General features: G+C 40.0%; 3 protein-coding genes across 4 annotated transcripts; 2 read left to right on the top strand and 1 right to left on the bottom strand.

Annotated features, from left to right (window-relative positions):
• Positions 1-2,032: 2,032 nt before the first annotated feature.
• tnfaip8l2b (tumor necrosis factor, alpha-induced protein 8-like 2b) lies at positions 2,033-8,479 on the top strand. The gene is made up of 3 exons (XM_067600558.1): positions 2,033-2,422; positions 7,030-7,353; positions 7,650-8,479. Exons 2-3 carry the CDS (start codon positions 7,036-7,038, stop codon positions 7,890-7,892), a joined length of 561 nt encoding a protein of 186 aa, XP_067456659.1. The 5' UTR covers positions 2,033-2,422; positions 7,030-7,035; the 3' UTR covers positions 7,893-8,479.
• A 413-nt stretch (positions 8,480-8,892) lies between these two features.
• lysmd1 (LysM, putative peptidoglycan-binding, domain containing 1) lies at positions 8,893-12,254 on the bottom strand. The gene is made up of 4 exons (XM_067600557.1): positions 12,133-12,254; positions 11,635-11,864; positions 10,715-11,031; positions 8,893-9,757 (listed from the first exon to the last, which is right to left on the bottom strand). The coding sequence occupies exons 2-4, from the start codon at positions 11,812-11,814 to the stop codon at positions 9,574-9,576; spliced, it is 681 nt and encodes a 226-aa protein (XP_067456658.1). The 5' UTR covers positions 11,815-11,864; positions 12,133-12,254; the 3' UTR covers positions 8,893-9,573.
• Positions 12,255-13,274: 1,020 nt separating this feature from the next.
• scnm1 (sodium channel modifier 1) lies at positions 13,275-18,052 on the top strand. Of its 2 annotated transcripts, none has more exons than XM_067600555.1 (8): positions 13,275-13,433; positions 13,611-13,681; positions 13,805-13,893; positions 14,685-14,779; positions 15,116-15,216; positions 15,303-15,451; positions 15,582-15,669; positions 15,798-18,052. In XM_067600555.1, the coding sequence occupies exons 1-8, from the start codon at positions 13,383-13,385 to the stop codon at positions 15,907-15,909; spliced, it is 756 nt and encodes a 251-aa protein (XP_067456656.1). In that variant the 5' UTR covers positions 13,275-13,382; the 3' UTR covers positions 15,910-18,052. The 2 variants fall into 2 exon arrangements, with proteins under 2 accessions (XP_067456656.1, XP_067456655.1); XM_067600554.1 differs by having other exon boundaries at positions 15,558-15,669.
• Positions 18,053-18,370: the final 318 nt, after the last annotated feature.

The raw sequence follows: 18,370 nt of genomic DNA, 5'->3' as shown, positions 1-18,370 counted from the left end.
CCAGGAACAATGAGTGAGTCATTCTTTTGTTCCCTGAGGTTCTTCAGATCTAAAAAACAAGTGAGATGGAAGGGTTTTAGTCTGATCATGCTGTGGGGAGAAAGTGAATCCCTGTTAGCTGATCAAATTAAATCTCTGGCCTCCTCTGAACCAGCATCCGTTCATCTTGATTTGTGCTCACCATCTATCGTGTAACACTGTGAGCGAACAGACAGCACGAGCGCAGAAAGCACCTAAGCTCACCAAATCCTACATCCAATTCAGGCTCCAAATCTCCAGTGCAATTCCCTGACCTCAGCGGTTATGAGGTCGGTTATTCCTGCCTTAGTCATCCAGTGATAACACACTGCCATTATGTGAGTGACTGTATGTGTGTGATCTTTTAATGAAAGATAAGTGGCATAATTGAAGTTCCTCTTATTATCTCATAACCAAAAAAGGCAAATGTGTGAACCTGTGTACAGTATGAAGGTGACACAGGTAAGAGCTCATTTCAGGTCAAGTGCGCTTCTTCACACACACAAACACATGTGCACAAGCCTGCACACTCACACGTAAAGATATTCAGCCGAGTGCTCCCTGTTGATGTTTCCTTGTGAGATGTCATTACACGATAAAGAGGAAGCCATCAGGAAACCGCTTAAGCACTACTTCCTGTCTGTTGCCACGGTGACAGACCTCATTCTGCAGTTGCAAAGTTTACCCGAGTCTTTACCAAGTTAATTTCTTGCAGAAGGGCTGAGTGGGAGGCAAAACAAAGAGGCAGGTGTGCTTCAGTCTACGCCGCACACTAGAGGGCCGGTATCCCGTCCAGGCACTGTCAAACACTCCTCTTAGTCCAGCTGGGTCTCAGTGTAACCTTTAACCCCGACATCTGACAACAATTAAAATTTATGAGTGTTCATTGGACGGTTGTTTCTGAATGGCCTGAGCTTTAGCCAACTGCCCTTCAGCACAGCTGGTTACCATTCAGATAAAACCTACAGATAAACACACGGCTTTAGCATCAGGGGACTTCCTCATTCTAAATGAATCGTTGAATTCATGACTTAAGAGCTGCAGACATGTTCGCTGTACTCCCAAAGACTGATTATTCTGTTGTGAACAAATCCAGGCTAAATATTACTTACACTGGGTTGTATCCTGGGTGGGTTGTATCCTGTCTCATGTGTATTTATATCTAACTCATTCAAGATAAGGTTCTAAAAGGTTGACAAGCTTTATGGCAACCGCCTCAAACAAAGCATAATTCATAAGAGAGCAAGCCCTCAGGTTTTATTAGCCTTTGCTACTACAATTAAACTCGCCACTCTGGGGGAAATTCCTTTATGAAGTTTATTTCTCACCGTGACTGATTATTCACCAGGGACAAAGTGCACTAAGTTACACCATTATTATGTCAATGTGCCAGATTTAGCCATGTGGCTAGTTTTAATCTTCAGCTGAGTTTATTTGTCATTTAAAGGACAACAAATCACAGCACCAGGGTTTAAAAACTTTAAGATACATAAAGATAAATAACAGTCAGTCTTACAAAAAAAATTAACTAAGCACATATGACAATTATGCAACTTTAAAACAACTGAGGAGACTACATTCAACAGGCAAATGAGGCAAATAAAAGACTTTTGTATTGTCACATACCATGTTAGCATTGCTGTTTGTTCCTAAACTTTATATCAAATATTCTATTGATTGCTACATGTGTTAAGTTTCAGTAGTTGGTGAGCTGTGATTGTGTGCACGTGTGTCAGACTGAGACACTTCTGGCTACTCATTGTTTTGATTCTACCTTCAATAAGAGACACACGGGGAGGGATGTCACGCTCAGCACTGACAGGAGCCGCATTCCAGCGAAGGTGAACACAAAAAAAAGGGTTAAGCCGCTCCCCTTTCAACCGGCTGCATCACTGGATTATTGCTAAATTCTTTCTGGGGTTTTCACTTGTCAGAACAAGCAGAGGCACAACGTCAGCAATACAGAGAAGAGCAGTGAGAGAGGCGGAGAGATTCAGAGAGAGTGCCAAAGTGTGATGAGTGAGGGCAAGAGAGAAAATACAGTTGTTTTTGAAGGGTTTGAATTTGAATTTCAGGGGGAAATAGAAGATAGGCTAGAGAGAGAGAGAGAGAGGGAGGGAGAGAGAGAGAGAGAGACACACTCACACGCTGAGGGGTGTGTCATAGCAATTTAGTTCCTCAAGGAAGTACAACTCAACATTATCTTAAGACAGGGTGGCAAGCACTGACAGAAGCGCAGCAGGAGGGCTGTTTTTTTGTGTTTTGGTTCTACTCGTGGTGAAGATGAAGGGATCTCATTAAATCAAGCGGCCTTTGCTGTCAACGTGAGACACAGAGCAAAGGGAGAGAGAGAGAGAGATATCTGACACACAGACGAGGAGGGAGGGGGACAGAGCACCCACAGGTAAGACACAATCTGCCATGTTCATGTGCCATTTTAAAAAAAGATCCTCTGGACCCAGATTAGTGTTATGTCCCCTTTTTTTTTTGTTCTTGGAAAAAATTAAGAGTATTTGTTGTTGGCGCCCAGCAGAGGGAAGCTCAGTTGAGGGATGATTGGAACAAATTGTGTGACTTCTCTCCACTTCCCCATCTTGAGCGCGAGTCGGGAGATATGCATGTATGCTCGATCATGCTGGAACAAGTACAGTGACATGCACAGATGTAGAGCTCACACTTTTGTTTGCACAGACTGGGAGTTGCTCAACTCAAATCTCGAGGCAGTGGACTTTCCCTCCTGCACTTGATATGAAGTATGTAAAGTCAGAGCCAAAGACAGTGAAAGGTCGTGATGTCAAGGGACAAATACAAGTTGTGGGCCTTTGCAGACGAATCCCCTCTACAGACCCAACTGCTGTCTGTTTCGCTTCCCTTTTGAGGCATCGCAGATGGGTGGCAGGCTTGAGCAACAGCAATTCATAAGAGTTGTGCAATGTTGAAACAGAAACTGCAATATGTACTTTTTGAGAATTTCAAAAGGCTTTCTCGTCTATAACTAAAAATTTTACGGGAAATTTTGTGGAAATAAAGGATTTATTAAATGAAGAAGGCAGTTAGTAAAAGAAATAAGAAACAGACTTATATCTTAGAATTTAATATGCAATCAGTAGTGATAAGTTAAAAAGTTAAAAACAAGATCTTACAATTAAATCATCTTACAACAGTACTACTGCCACCCTTTCAAAACACACAACGGAAGTGACATTTCATCCTGCTGCAATACTCATCTTGCAGAAAGTTGCTGTGTAGAGACACATAATTACTGTACTGTAGTTTTACTGGTATTGTTTATTGTCTCTGAATCATCACCAGGAGAGAAAAAAAAAAAAATTCTAGTTCAATTCAAAACAAGCCTTGTAGCTCAGTGATGACCTTTCTACAATGGCCTCCTTGTTTTCATCTGATTGACTGGCATGGCTTTTCTGTGTGTTTTTTTTCTGGAACATTCTCATTGTTCAATCTGATCAAAGGCAGCGGACAGCTAAAAGAGACCTAACCCCTCCTCTCAGTCTCACCAGCTACAACTCAGTCTACACAACCCCAGGCCTGGTGATGAAAATCAGTGAGGATGTCTATCTGCCGAGCTCAGAGTAACAAGGCCCCCGCTCCACTCTAATAACAGTACAAGGCTCGTTTTGATCAAATGAGTCAAAAGGGGGCTTCATGCATCCCCTTTCAAAGCCCTGTGAGAGGATTTATATCCATACTCACACACTCACACACACACACAGTAGCACATGCAGATTGAGCAATGACAACAGTACAAAAATACACATTCAAAATCCAACACATTCTTTTATTTGCAAAATACCTCAAAACAAAACCAACCGGAAACCACTTCTACTCAAAAATGCGCATCCACATGCACACAAGTTCATACATGTACACAAACACTCCATGCTGAAGTCATCTGAGGAATGCTAAATATTTACCTCTCCTGCCTGCCTGGGTGGCTCCACCAATCAGCACTCTCTGTTTGTCTGTCCATTAACCGTTTAAAGGTTCCTCACCACCTGGCCGCTACGGTAACTCTGTACTGTGATAGTGCCCCGTCTGCTCTGCGTTACTTTTCCTTTTTTTTTTTTTTTCCCTCCTGACGGTATTAGATCCCCCACAGTGTACAGGTGTTGTCAATTCAAGCAGCCATTTGGGAGAGAACAAACACTTGAACGTGCAACACTGTCACTCCCTGGTGGATGTCAACAACAAACTAACGCTTAAAGGCCCTCTTCAATCCATCTGTACCAGAAAAATGGATGCTCAACAGTGAAAGTGTCCTTGATGTGACCCACCGAAACGACGTCCATTACATATAAGTGGATTCATGGCAATGTGCTGCAACATAGAAATGTTTCAACGCTCTCCTAACAGTCTGAACCCCCTGGTAGATCAGCATAAAATAAACAATATAGACACACAAAAAGCCAAGCAGCGAGCAGTCTCCAGCTGTGGAGTTACATTTCACTATGTGGAATACCGGCTGATGACTACACACTGTGGACGTCCCTCAAATCCCTGTAGTCTTTTTAGCAAATAAATGAGATTGAAGCATGAATCTGAAATAGCTATCACGCTGTTCCACTTCCATTATCACTGTTAAGGGAAATTAATCTAATGAATGTTCTTTAATTCCCCACAGGGAACCCGAAGCTTTTGTAACGAAGCGGGCTATTAGAAATGTGACACACTCAAAATGAATGGTTGTGCATGTAAATGGACCTAGTGAGATATCCTATAAAAGTGACTGTTTGCTTATTATGGATGTTGCAGCTGGGATCGGCGTGCACGGCAGGGATGGGGAGAATCACAGCGAGCGCTGCCGTTTTGCATTATATGATCGTTAATGCGACTGGATCACTTTTTCGTTTATTAGTGAGCTGTGCAGTCGTTTGCTCACAGTGCTGACTGTGCATCATTGGTGTCTGACAATGAGAACATCGTCATTTGAATAATTCTGTCTAATATGCACAAATAGGCATGAAAATACCACAAATCAGGCAGACATTCAACTGACATGTTTATGAACAACATGTCAGATGTAGCTGTTAATGCGCAGGATGTTGTAATAATAGAGTCAGTGATGAAAGGCAGATTCTAGGCCAGTAATTAAGGTAGCTATTGAGTTCAGAGTGCTCATTCTCTGTTGTGGCCCCAGCAACGATGCAATCTGGAAACAGCAGGCATGGACCTGCCTAAGCTATGCAGCCTACCTGCTTACCTCAAATGCTTGTCTGCACAGGCCACAAGTGGGATTCAGTGCGGAAAATTACACTGAAACATACTCAGTGGCTGTTCTTCAAATTTCAGGCCTGTTTGCACAATCAGGTTCTGTAAATTTCTGAATATAAGGCCAAACGACACAGGAAGTAGGAGAGGATATACAGCGGTCTCGTAGCACCAACGCCTGCTAGAGATACTGTATGTCTTTGCTGATTCTGTTTCAATCATCACAAATACTTTCGAATAAAGATGAATTGAGAGTAAAGCATTTAGATAAGACTCAAGTATTTCTTTGTGTGTGTTTGTGGAACTGGGCATGTATCTAGGACTTATCTACCAAGCATAAGTATTTTTTACAAGGACACACATTTGCTTAATCTATTGTAAATCATGTTATTCTGATCTTTTCAATTTTTTGTTATTTTGTTGATGTGGGAATTTAACCTTATTTTTGCTTGCCCAGTCTCTCTACACTTCTCTAATACCGACATCAGCTAAATAGCTAAAATGTAAATGGACCTTTCCCTCTGTGAATTATCCACTCCGAATCTGCCTCCTTTCATGTTAGAGATTAAGGAATCATTAAATGGAATTAAAAAGGACTTAATTCAAACTGTGTTGACAATCAAAAACAAACAGTGGATTTTGTGGTTGTGTCATGGTGTGCTGTATGCATGCTGATGACCTCTCGGGGGGTTCTCTGTGATGGATGACGCTAGGTATGGTTGAAACCTCAGTGGAGAAATTAAAAGCCTCAGTGGAGTCTCTTCCATGGTGCATTTCCCTTTTGGCTTCATATGTGCATGTTGGATACAAAAACAAACACTGGAACTAACATTGCATAAAAGCACATTTCAAATTTGACACTGTGTATTCAGTGTTTGTTAATTTAGCATTGTGGTGATACATGTTTACATTTAATTCTAAAAATAGTGTAATATCTGAACTTAAATAGATTGCAATGGTGATGCCGACATGGACCTCGATGATGTGCGTTTAGAAGTGTCAGGATGGAGGACAATATGAAGGGTAGAGAGTCAAAGTAATGACTGGAGAGTCGCCAGTCCAAAATCCCCAGATGATCTGGGAAATTTGGAAGGGAGAGGTGAACATGTGTTGGCCTCTCCAGTCTCCATAACAACAAACCGTTTACCCTTGAACATGGCACTTAACCTCAAACTACTCCACTGGAGCTGCTCGTTGTCTGGAAGTAAACGACTGAAGTTGTGCCGAGTGGCAACCAGGTGCAAGGATGAACTTGTACTTCCTCTTGCATCTATAAATATCTTATTTATTTTTAGTAGAGTGGGAACTCCTCTTACATTTAGCACTTTTCTTCTTATTCGTGTAATGGAGAGAAGGGAGTGTGTAACCATTCCTATTCTTTATTCAATTGTCTGTAATCTGTTTTCAATTATGGACATTATGGACACCGAAAAGTGATAATCCTAACTCTTGTGTGAAATACAAACATCTGTGAGAAATCAAACCACTCAGGGAAAAATGGACAAAGTTTGATCTTTTTGTCTTTGTGATTGGGAGTATTATGTGTAGTCTACTGGTGTCATGGTGGAGGATTTATGGGCATAAAATCCAATGTTTTAGTTGTCATCACTGTTAAAGGCCACTAATTTGGAACAATTAGTTACACAGTAGCTTTAATCAATCGACTGTTAGTCTCTGGGCACAATGTGAGAATTTTGTGAGCAGTAACATGTTTATTAGAATACCAACATTTGAATTCATCAACATTGTAATTAATGTGAAATATACTTTTTCCCGACAATTCAGGCAACCATGGACGCCTTCAGCTCCAAGGACATGGCCTTAAAGGCACAGAAGAAGATCCTCAGCAGCATGGCCACCAAGAGCTCGGTGCAAATGTTCATTGACGACACCTCTAGTGAGATCTTGGATGAACTCTACCGCGTCTCCAAAGAGTACTCGGGTAATAAAAGTGAGGCCCAAAAGGTGATCAAAGACCTGGTCAAGATTGCTGTGAAGATTGGCGTGCTGTTCAGAAACAACCGTTTCAGCACAGAAGAGCTGGCAGTGGCCCAAGAGTTTAAGAAGAAGCTGCACCAGGGCGCCATGACGGCCATCAGCTTCTATGAGGTACATTTCCACATACCAGTATATAGTACTTCTATTTTTTTTATTCAAGAGTCAACTTGTATTGTATGTGGCTCATTACTAGATAAAAAAATGCCTTACCTCTATAAACATCATGCACTTGTATTTAAGTGTATTTAATATCTTATTTATTTTTCTTTTTAAGGACTTAAAAAGAAATAGCCTGATCCAGGACTTCATTAGTCCATGATACATGATTTTGCCTCTGGACTTTGCTCATGTATCGTATCACACTCTAGTCAATTTTCTAACATAAATGTATCTCCTGACTGACGCAGGTGGACTTCACCTTTGACAAGGGAGTGATGGAAGACCTCTTGACCAGCTGCAGGGATCTGCTGCTGAAGTTGGTCAACACCCACCTGACCCCTAAATCCCACGGTCGCATCAACCACGTCTTCAACCATTACTCCAACCCTGAGCTCCTGACCAAACTGTATGAACCCAGCGGCGCATTCCGACCCAATCTCACCAAGATCTGCAAAGGACTCAACAAACTGGTTGAGGATGGGACAATATGATGCAGAAGTAATAGAAAAAGTATCCGACAGACACTGGGAGATCAACAGGCAGACTCACCTAAGACTCAGAATTGTTGGACAAATTAGTCTTACTGCTGTTGAGGACTGGCACTGTAAGACTTGATTTGAGAGCACAACCGTTGCCTCATAGTTCTCAAAAAACATGTGGGCTAATAGGTTGTTTGAGTCCTTCCTCAAGTTTTTAATGTTTAGAGGTGGTATATACTGTATAATTGTGATATATGCTTGTCTACAAAGGCAAAGATCACAGAAACCAGACTTGAATATAAACTGGTTCATACTAAATCGGCGGTTTTATTAGTATTTGAAATGTCATCCAAATGTTTAATATTTGAGACCTTGAAATGTTTCATTTAGAACTACTGATGTCATGTATTCTGGAGAGGAGGAGTCAAAACAGCTGGACAGAATGCATAAAGAGAGCAGACAGGGAACAATGCTGTAATACAAGACTGCCATCTAGTGGTCAAGATGATGCTTCAGCAGCTCAACACACTGTATCAACAGAAGTGTCCACAAGACAATGCAGCTAATAATAAAGCAAATAACCCCACAGTGGACAATTACTCGTACCGACACTTTGTAGTCTCTGCTTCAAAACATGGTTAGAAACATCAACAAAAAGACTGACTCTTAAATGATGTTGACTGCACAAGCTTGAATGTTAATCCTATAATTCATGTTTTTTTCTGAGAATTGGCTCACAGTAGCTAGCTGATATTAAAACAGGTGCTATTCTTGGTTTTACATCATAAAGACACCAGATATCATCCTGACGGGACACTCCACCTCATATAGTAGTCAAATACTGCGATTCAGCAACTAAGTACTAAAACTTTGACTTCTTCTTGTAGGCATTAACTTGGAGAAAAGATGAAGTCCATTAAGCTCTTAAATTACAGAAAGTGGTTTTTAGATATCAAGTGACTTTCTGCAGTTCCCTTTATGAGGGCCAGGAGAATATTCAGACCTGCACAAATGGTATTAAAACATTTTTTAATGAACTATACAAAACTTAATCAAAAACATACCCATACTAAACAACAACAAAAAAAAATTGCTGTAAAAAATATATTCTAAAACACACGACCTTTGGCTACATTAGAGATCTAATTATTCAGCAGTAACTGACAAGAGACGCATTTCCAAGTCATTTTGTGTTCTTAATATTACAGTGAAAATGATTTATATACTTTATATGCGATGGCTAAATGTTCTAGTCAGAAACCTTGGCCAGCTTTGCATAATCAGGATGTGAGGTAGCATTACACACAAATCACTGGCTGAGTTGACCATCTGAACACTCACATGACTAAAGTAACATGTGACTGCCTATTTTCTGCATGTGAAAGCAAGCCAAACACAGCTATGGGCTATATGAAAGCTTTTTCATAATCTACAATCTGTCTCAACAAATAAATAACAAGGCTACAAAATGCAATATGTGTAAATATTTTTTTAAACCATCCCATTGTAAAGGTCTAAATTAAATGGCAGTATGACACTTCTTGTCATAGTTTCAAGTCCATACAGCAGCTGGGGGATATTGAGAAATATTCCTTTATCAGTAATGCTCCATTATCCTGGAGGTCAAACCCTGCGACATGGAGTTCTGGGAAAGTTTCTTTAATGATCAGAGTGAGAAAGCAGAAACAACGTGTCACAGCTCGAAGATCTCATCTTCTCTGTCTCTCAGTTTCTTGGTGAATTTGGTGATAGTGAGGGGTACTGCCCCATGTGCTGCCTGCTGCTGCATCCTGGAAGATGTAATGACACTCTGCGACCTTGTGAGCGGCCGCCAGTCTGATGTCCTGCTGGTGCAAGCCGCTTCTAGATCGGCAACCCTGTGAGTAAAAAGAGATGAGAAGATACAGCGAGTCTGAAGTCACGCAATCAGTCTGCATTTATCCCCGACAGCTTTTGGTCATATTTTAAGAGACTGACTGTTGCTATGAGAGAATAAGTCTCACATGAAGTACACTCATAAACAAATATTATGCATTAACACTTCTACTTTCAATGGCAATATTTAGTGCCAAAGTAGGAAGTGATAAATATGTGTGAGGAGGCCAGGGAGGTGGAAGGGTTTATAAAATGTTTGACTTTGAGAGTCAGTTTCATGTAGCCTCTCATACCAGAAATCAGCATCAAAATTTATACTATTTCAGCATGACCACAATCTTTTTCTACACCTCACCAAGTGAACCAACCTGAACACACAGTATTTGCAAAATACATGCAAAATACATTGTGCAGATACAATTTAGAATGTGAACTTTCTATCCGATGGAAATAAAAAAATGTAATCTAGGTGACATTACCCCAAAAATGTATTTCTGTAATGCAAAGTGCATATAAACATAATGTGCCACAACTGAAAAGATGTGGTAGGTCAAAAAGGTGAGAAAAAACATTTATGAGAAAAACTCTGGTAAACAAATACAAAGAGGTGTAAAACATAATAGTGTAAAAGGTGATATAGCTGTATGTGTTGTTCATGCAAACAAAAGAAGAAGACAACACAAAAGCTAAAAGGACGTCTAGGAAGGTAGGCTTATATACTTACAGTACACCAATACTTTTATTGGTCAGCCAGGTGAAAAAAATGTCCATAACCAGGTGGGTCTTTGGGAGTGACATAAAATTTACAAATGGGGGATACAGAGATGACTAACACAACAAAAAGTAAGGCTTTAAGACTCCATGTTTGTCACAACACAAACATGATTGTGTCTGATCAACCAGTATAAACATGCCTTCAGTGGGAACCATGAAAAAAAAAAAAAAAAAATCAATCATACCTTTTCTCTGCTTCCCGGCATCCTTTAACAGCAGCCTGCTTGGACTGGTTTATCAAACCATCCAACCTTTTCAAAAAATCTACTGGAGTAAGGTCTGACGCCCTTTCTTTTCCATCGTCTTGCTTCATCTGAGAAGACCTTGCCGTGTGCCCATTTTGACCAGAAGCACCGCCAGCACCCTCTTCTGAGTCCTCTTCTGCCAAATCTACACCGTTACTGCAGTCGTCTAAGTCTGACAGCACAGGAATGGACAAGGACTTCTTCAGGAATATCGAGTCATTGGTGTACAGTCTGTTTGCTCTTTTAATTTGCTCCATCTGTAATAGAGGATTACCTTGTGAGCCTTTTGTAGACTTAATTTAAGGTTGACTGAAGCTAGTCTATTTTAATTCTAAAAAGTTAGTTCACACTTTTTGCTTTACTTCACTGAAACCATTAGCAGGACTCCAATTATGTTGTTACTTCATGCACGGACAGTTTGGGCAGACGCCCTTCCTCAGCGTGCAAACTCAACAAACAATTTAATTCCACTGCTAATCTGTTTGTGATTTTTTTTATTTTAGCTTTTGAGGATTCAGCACCCTATTACATATACAGGAGTTGAGCGTGTTCATTCACTATCAACTTAATTACACTGGAACATTGAGTTAGTAAAATGATATTACAGTTCAAAATTGTACAAATGAATACCATAACCTGATTTATAAACAAATAACACAAAATAAATACAACAATGAGGAAAACTAGCATTATTAAAACATATTATTTTACTTTATGAAGTCATAGTCAAACTGTAAATAATTAAATATGCTTGTTTTGTGCATACCAGTAGGCAGAAGTGATATTTCAGGCAGTTTAAAATTAACTGACCAATAATAAATTCAGTGGTAATTGTTAATAAGCAGCTGGTTCATACTTACAGACACTCCATATTTCAGGGACAGGCCTTGAAGTGTGTCTCCTGGCTGTATTTTGTGTTCAATTTGTCTCTGGCGAACCGGAGAGAGCGGAGACCGGACCAAACTGCCGTAAGACCTCGTCCGGCCCCCGCGGAGCAGGCCGTTCCTACCGGCCGGTAAAGGAGCCCGCTCCCCGGACATGGCCCTGAACCACTTCGCTGGTGTTTATAACGTTGTCAACCGACCAAACGCTGGTAAATTGCGGTTACCAGCAAATGTTAATATTGTTCACGTCATGGCAATGCAGCTAACTCACCCTAAATTACATGTGAGTTTTAGTTATCAAAGTAGCAGCTTAGTTAGCCTGCGAGCTAAAGATCAATTTAGCGTTAATTAACGTTGACGCTCGCTCTTTTTCTCGCGTGTCAAACTGTGACTTTATCTTGTTAGCGTTGCCTGACGAAACTTTGTCACAGCTGGTGACAATTACTTATTTACTTAACTACAAATTTAACCTACCTTATCCCTCAAACAAACACCTGACGACTCGTTGTCAAAGTTGTAATGTGTATGTTTCCGCGGTGGTCAGCTGTCTGCTCTGCTGCCATATGTTGCCATGGCTGCCGTGTTCAGTGACGAGTCCCATGATCCCTCACAGGTGCTGCTTTCATGACCCTCGGAATAACCAACACTACTTTGAAGCTGTCTGATTTGAAATTGAATTGTCAAATCCATTCAGTGATGGAAAGTAACTCAGTAGTAGTACTGTACTTAAGTACAATTTTCAGGTATTTGTACTTTGCTTGAGTATTTCCATTCAATTTAATTACTTTATGCTTCCACTCCATTACATTTCAGAGGGAAATATTGTACTTTCTACTCCACTACATTTATTTGACAGCTTTAGTTACTTCTCAGATGAAGATCTGACACAATGGATAATACAACAAATTTCTGTATCAGAACTTTGTTTTTTCTTCTTCCCTCTCCCATTAATCATCTCACAACCCTCTCAGATTTTTCTGGTGACCCTTTGGAGGGGCCCGAGCCCTAGGTTGGGAATCACTGGACTAAACTAGCCAACTGTATATAAAGTAGTTCAAACTAGGTCCACCTCTAGCAGCTACAACAGTAACAGGCTGCTTACACACTGATGCTTCAGTATTAATAATCTAATGGTGTCATATATAATAATATATCAGTCAGAGGGACCAAACCACTACTTTTACTGTAAGACTGTACCTACAATTTGTCACTAATACTTATGTATGTTTACTTAAGTTGGATTTTTCATGCAGGACTTTTACTTGTTATGGAGTATTTTTACATTGCTTTATTGGTACTTTTAATTACATGATGGATGTGAATGCTTCTTCCTCCACTGAATCCATTGCAACATCATGACTTCCTATTGTACAATTTTCTGAACGTATATTGTAGCTAATGTACAACGAACATCTCCAAACCAAAGAAATGCAAAATACACAAGTGGCTGTTCTTTGTCATGAGGTTTTAACGGTTTTGTGGACTTTCCAAATTAAGAAAACAAGTAGAAACCGGTAACAACTGTTTGAGGTCAAAAAACAATTCACCACCGGAAAGCTGGGCTGAACGGTATTTTCAAATAGGAAACTCGTTTTTCCCATTTTTTCTCTTTTACATGAAGGCATCGTTGCTATGAGAAAAGTAGCTCGCACACAGTCGTGAAGTAGCTAGCTAGTTAGCTAAATCTTTACTGACATTTCTTTTTCAGATGATCATTCATAATAATGTCTTTTAAAAGGGAAGGTGATGACAAGAGTCAGTTAAACATCCTGAAGGTAAATCTTTATTTTATATCTTAAATCTCCTTTTATAGTTGAGATTATGCCTGTTGTTGTTGTTAGCATCTTGTTAGCTGACCAGCTACCTGAATGAACGAGTGATGCTTGTTTGAAACTGAATTATAACCTCTTGTCCCGTGGTTTGTTACTCAGAGTTGTTGTCGTTTATTTCAGAAACGTCGGGTTGCCGATCTTCTGTCTAACTTTATTCCAGAAGATGAAGCAACACTTATGAAAAATGGAAGGTGAATTGAACACAGATTTTATAACGCCATGTTTGGGTGGGCACTCGTGTAACTTGAGGTTGTTAAACACATAAATAATTGATGGCATTAAGTTACATTTTTATCTGTTAATTCACTCTGTAGATACACTTGTCTTGTGTGCTCCTACCGGCCGGTGTTTGATACCGTTGACATGCTGACAGTCCACCGGAACGGGAAAAGGCATCTAGAAGGTGACACATTAAACGCTATGAACTCAAACCAGACTCAAATGTTGGTGAGAGAGTTATTGTTTTAATTATTGTTTCACATCTTTCCTAAGATTACCGATATTGCAACTTTCTCACTGTGCAGCCTGTCGTGTAGCAGCATTGTATTCTGGTCTACTTTAGGTGTAAAATGTATCTCTGTATCTGGTCTGAGTGTTAAAATGCTGCTCTAGAGAAGTGATGTTTAGCAGTATGAATGATTTAGATCACTGTTTTATTTCCAAGTAAAATTATAGTTTTACTGTATGAAGTATGTGGACTGTAGAAGTATAAAAAACATACTGACAACCATCAAAATTAACCCAAGTTTGCAGTTCACCACTAATAGCTGATGTTCAGCATAGTTGTTGAGTTATAAGATCTATTTTTACTGTTAAAAGTACTGTGTTCCTTATTATTTATACAAGTGCTTTGTCCTGACACTGTTTATTATTTATGGGTAAGTTTCAACTGAACCATTATGTCTACATCATGACTGAGATACATCAATTGAGAGACTGTGTATGCATAAAATAACAAGACAGTCTGTTTTTGGCTAATTCAACAAATAAATTGAATATCTGATTAATTTAGTCACTTCATCTCAATAGTGCAAAACCATTTAAATTACCCACAGTGGCATAATACTCCCAGCCATATAACAACGATAGCTACCATGGTATAATGCCAAAATCTCTGAGGTTGACAAATTCATAAAATTAAAGTAATTATGCATGACTATGAAAATAAACTTTTTATACGTTCTGTTTTTTCAGGATTAAAGTCATTCTATGGCAAGAAAGCACGGCTGAAGAATGAAATAACAAAAAGGAAACAGGAAAACTTTGTCCAAGCTGAAGACAGGAAAGAGGTTGGTAAGAACATGATGATACATGTACAGAAAAGTTGCTTCTGGAAAACAGTAACAACAGACAGACAGAGTTAGTCAGATAATTCAGCAGAATGAACTCGGTCTTAGTTCTTTGACTAACTGAGGCTGTTGATCCGTGTTGTTATCTTGCGTCAAAAGCTTTGGGTGGTGCCCTTGTGACTACCGTATGACTCTGACATTTTATATCCTGCCAACTGTTTGTTGTGGGGTTTATGTCAGAGCAACAACACTTGAGCAAGTACTAATACTAAGTGAGTGTTCATTAGTCATCGAGACACTTCTACAAGTCCACATACAGCTTGTTGTTTTTTATAGGAGCCCTCCACTTCAGCCCCTTTACTGGAACAAACACGGAAGCTCACCCATCATGCTTTACTGAAGACTGTACCATATAACAGCTGCCATAGAAAAACCAGGTGAGTGAGATGTTGTACACGTCCACGTATATTTTAAATCTTAGAAAAGGAAAAACACATAATAAAATTCTATCATTCTTTTTAAGTACAAAACCTGAAAAAGGACCAGCGAGCATCGGCTCAGATCCCAATGGGGGCGCTTGCGGCAAAACACCATCTGCACAAGAAAAAGCATGTCGGACAACTGAAGTTTCAAACAACTTATCACCAAGCAGTTCTAGTAGCTGCACAGCAGGTAAAGTCTGTCACAGGAAATCTTTTAGTTAACTTTGTGTTGACAAAGAACGAGGACTGGTCGCGCTTTAAGTCTGGACACGGTTTGTCTTCTGTAACCAATAAAGAGTCGTATCCATCAAAACACACAGAAGGATCTCAGCCTGCAGCGACACAGGAGGCAGAGCCTATAACACCCCAGAGGAGAAGAGAGCTGGAGCATTACCTCAAATTGAAAAGGTACAGGATTGTGTTCTTATTTGACCTGGAACGTAGCAACAATGGCTAAAGTTGTACATTCTCACTATTGGATGTCAGTTCAATGTCAATCTCATAATTCTTAGTCATCTTGCTTTGTGCTTTTGTAGTGACGGGTGGCTGCAAGACCGGAGCGGCCAGTGGGTTAAAGATGAGAATGTGGAGTTTGATTCAGATGAGGAGGAGCCTCCTTCGCTCGCCCCTTCACCTGCAAGTCACTGAGAGGACTGAGAAATGTGCGGGAAAAACACAGATTAACTTGTACCACAGTGGTACGTTTAGAGGCCACAGCGCTGTTTTGAAACAGCTGCATGTGCAAGGACTGTTTTTTTTAACAGATTTTTACAATCCAGAAATCTTTCACTTTGCTGATAAGTTGTAAGAGATCCTGTTAGTCACCACTGATCATCAGTGGCATCTGTTGGTCCTTTTACTGTGCTATTAAATTCACAATTACATGAAAAATGACTTTTTTTACTTTCTCAGCTCAGAAAATGATTTTTATGCTTGTATGCTTTTAGATCAAATTCCCATTATTTTAAAGCCACTATGTGTAGAACTTCAAAAATCCCAACAGAGACCTCACACTGACACTATCAGAAAAGACACTTGTGCCGCTTTCGCTTTCAGCACATTAAAGGTGCAGTGTGTAGAATTTAGTGGCATCTAACAGAACAGACTTTGCAGAAATGGAATATAATATTCATAAGTATGTTTTAATTAGTGTTTAATCCCACAAAAATAAGAATCATAGTGCTTTTGTTACTTTAGAATGAGCCCTTTATATCTACGTAGGGAGCAGCTCCCCCTCCACGGAGCCTGTCATGTTGCACCGCCATATTTCTATAGTAGCCCAGAATGGACAAACCACACACTTTCGCCTTTTTCGCAAGGTTTGTGGTCACTGTAGGTTATCCTACACACTTGGAAGGTGAATGTGAGGGGAGGGGTATTCATTTGGTTGCAATCTACAAACTCACCGCTAGATGCCACTAAATCTCACACACTGGTGCTTTAAAGCAACACCAATTTTTATTATCACTATAATTTTTATAATCACTTGAAGGGCCTTAGGATAGAGGATGTGATATGCTTGTCAGATTGTAAACCCCCTGAAGCAAAATTGTGATATTTGGCTATATAATTAAAAATTGTTCCACCTTGGAGGCAAGATGTCACTTGAACGCTGCTCTCTTGTGACTTTACACAGTGTTACAGACTTGAGTATGTTAACCTCACCAGCATCAGCGTCAATATGTCTTGCTCATGGACCCCTCAGGAACAGAAAAACAGAAATGAAAACTGAACAAACGCTTGACTCTCGTCACCTATAGAAGGGGTGAGACTATTTTCATCCCCCTTTATTTCCTGTCTCGTGCCTTTCAATTTAGTTCCATCACCTCTTTCTGGTAGGACTAATCCTTAGTCAGCTTAACCGTAAATCAGCAGCAGATGGGCGGTATTGGTGCTAATTTGGGTAGTGAAGCCACCGGTTAGTGTTCTTCACAGGGTGTTCGTTCGGTGCCTCTTCCTGTAGAGTTGGTATAAATTGGATAACACCGTCAGGGTTAGTGAAAGGGGGCAGAAGGACTTAGCATGGGTTACTTTCTGATGACACCACTAATGCGTGTCTAAAGCAAGCTCACTTCATTATTTTGGGGCTCACAGCATCACCGCCTCATGGGGAGGCTCTTGATATGTTGAAGATCTTTCCCACACGTCATGGAGACTTGGCAGTATGCGTGTAAACACTTGTTATGATGAGAGAAGTACAATCTTTTGAAGTCAAAATAATCTTTTTTTTTTTTACCTTTAATATCGTATTTGCTCTTACAGCATTACAACTTACATAGTCCTCTGATGCAAATATGACAAATAAAGGGAAATAAAGGAACACAATATGGTAAACACATCTGTCACAGCATGCATGGCACCCAGCATTACAATCCAAAAATACACTTGTGTTTTACTGCCAAACAATGATCAAAAAGGAAAACCCCCAGAATAGACTGTGACGCTGACTTTAAATCATTATAAGGTACCAAATGTCCGTGAAGCCTGCTTGGCTTTGAACATGACCTTTTGTTTATTACTTGGTCATGTCAGACTTGACATTAAGTCAGAGTGTTTTAAAGAAATGAAGAAATAAGTTTTAAAAAATAAGGGACGGAGGGAAGGCAGGAACCTAAGCAATGCTGTCAAAATCCTCAGAGGTTAGCAGCTGTTTCTGTTCATAAATCTCTACGGGCGCACACGGGTGCCCCCCCCGCCTCTACCATTCGTCCGACCCTCTTAAAGTTGGTTCTTATATTTGGAACAAGGTAACTCAAGACCAGTGGACTAGGTTATGTTTCACATCGGGGTTGGGGTGGTAAAAATAGCTCAGGTGCTTGGGGGAAGTCAGAGGATCAGGAGAGACATTAAGGGATTAAAGCGCTGCATTTCTTAACATGAAGAGTTCATCCTTAAAATGCTGCAGTATACATCAGTCTTGGGGAATATCATCATTTAATGTTTATTATTCACTAGACACATCATCTGGATCTAATACAGATTAATTATGGTGAAGAATTAGAAGATCACCTGTTGTGAGCTTCTGCTAAACAATTATGTCTAGTTGTAGCAGCAGATACTGAAATGCACCAAAGTATGTGCTGCTTCGGTTAAGAGTAATACTCATATA

Source organism: Thunnus thynnus, chromosome 10 (assembly GCF_963924715.1).
Source record: "Thunnus thynnus chromosome 10, fThuThy2.1, whole genome shotgun sequence".
Classification (NCBI taxonomy): domain Eukaryota; kingdom Metazoa; phylum Chordata; class Actinopteri; order Scombriformes; family Scombridae; genus Thunnus; species Thunnus thynnus.
Note: the sequence above shows the minus strand (reverse complement) of the source record. Positions and strands in the feature narration are given on the sequence as shown.

Coding starts and splice junctions, on each gene's coding strand:
- tnfaip8l2b (XM_067600558.1), top strand. CDS start 7,036: ATGGACGCCTTCAGCTCCAAGGACATGGCCTTAAAGGCACAGAAGAAG. Junction 7,354..7,649: donor CGGCCATCAGCTTCTATGAG/GTACATTTCCAC, acceptor TGACTGACGCAG/GTGGACTTCACCTTTGACAA.
- lysmd1 (XM_067600557.1), bottom strand. CDS start 11,814: ATGTCCGGGGAGCGGGCTCCTTTACCGGCCGGTAGGAACGGCCTGCTC. Junction 11,032..11,634: donor CCCTGAAATATGGAGTGTCT/GTAAGTATGAAC, acceptor CCTCTATTACAG/ATGGAGCAAATTAAAAGAGC. Junction 9,758..10,714: donor TGCCGGGAAGCAGAGAAAAG/GTATGATTGATT, acceptor TTTTACTCACAG/GGTTGCCGATCTAGAAGCGG.
- scnm1 (XM_067600554.1), top strand. CDS start 13,383: ATGTCTTTTAAAAGGGAAGGTGATGACAAGAGTCAGTTAAACATCCTG. Junction 15,452..15,557: donor TTCTAGTAGCTGCACAGCAG/GTAAAGTCTGTC, acceptor TAACCAATAAAG/AGTCGTATCCATCAAAACAC. Junction 15,670..15,797: donor CATTACCTCAAATTGAAAAG/GTACAGGATTGT, acceptor GTGCTTTTGTAG/TGACGGGTGGCTGCAAGACC.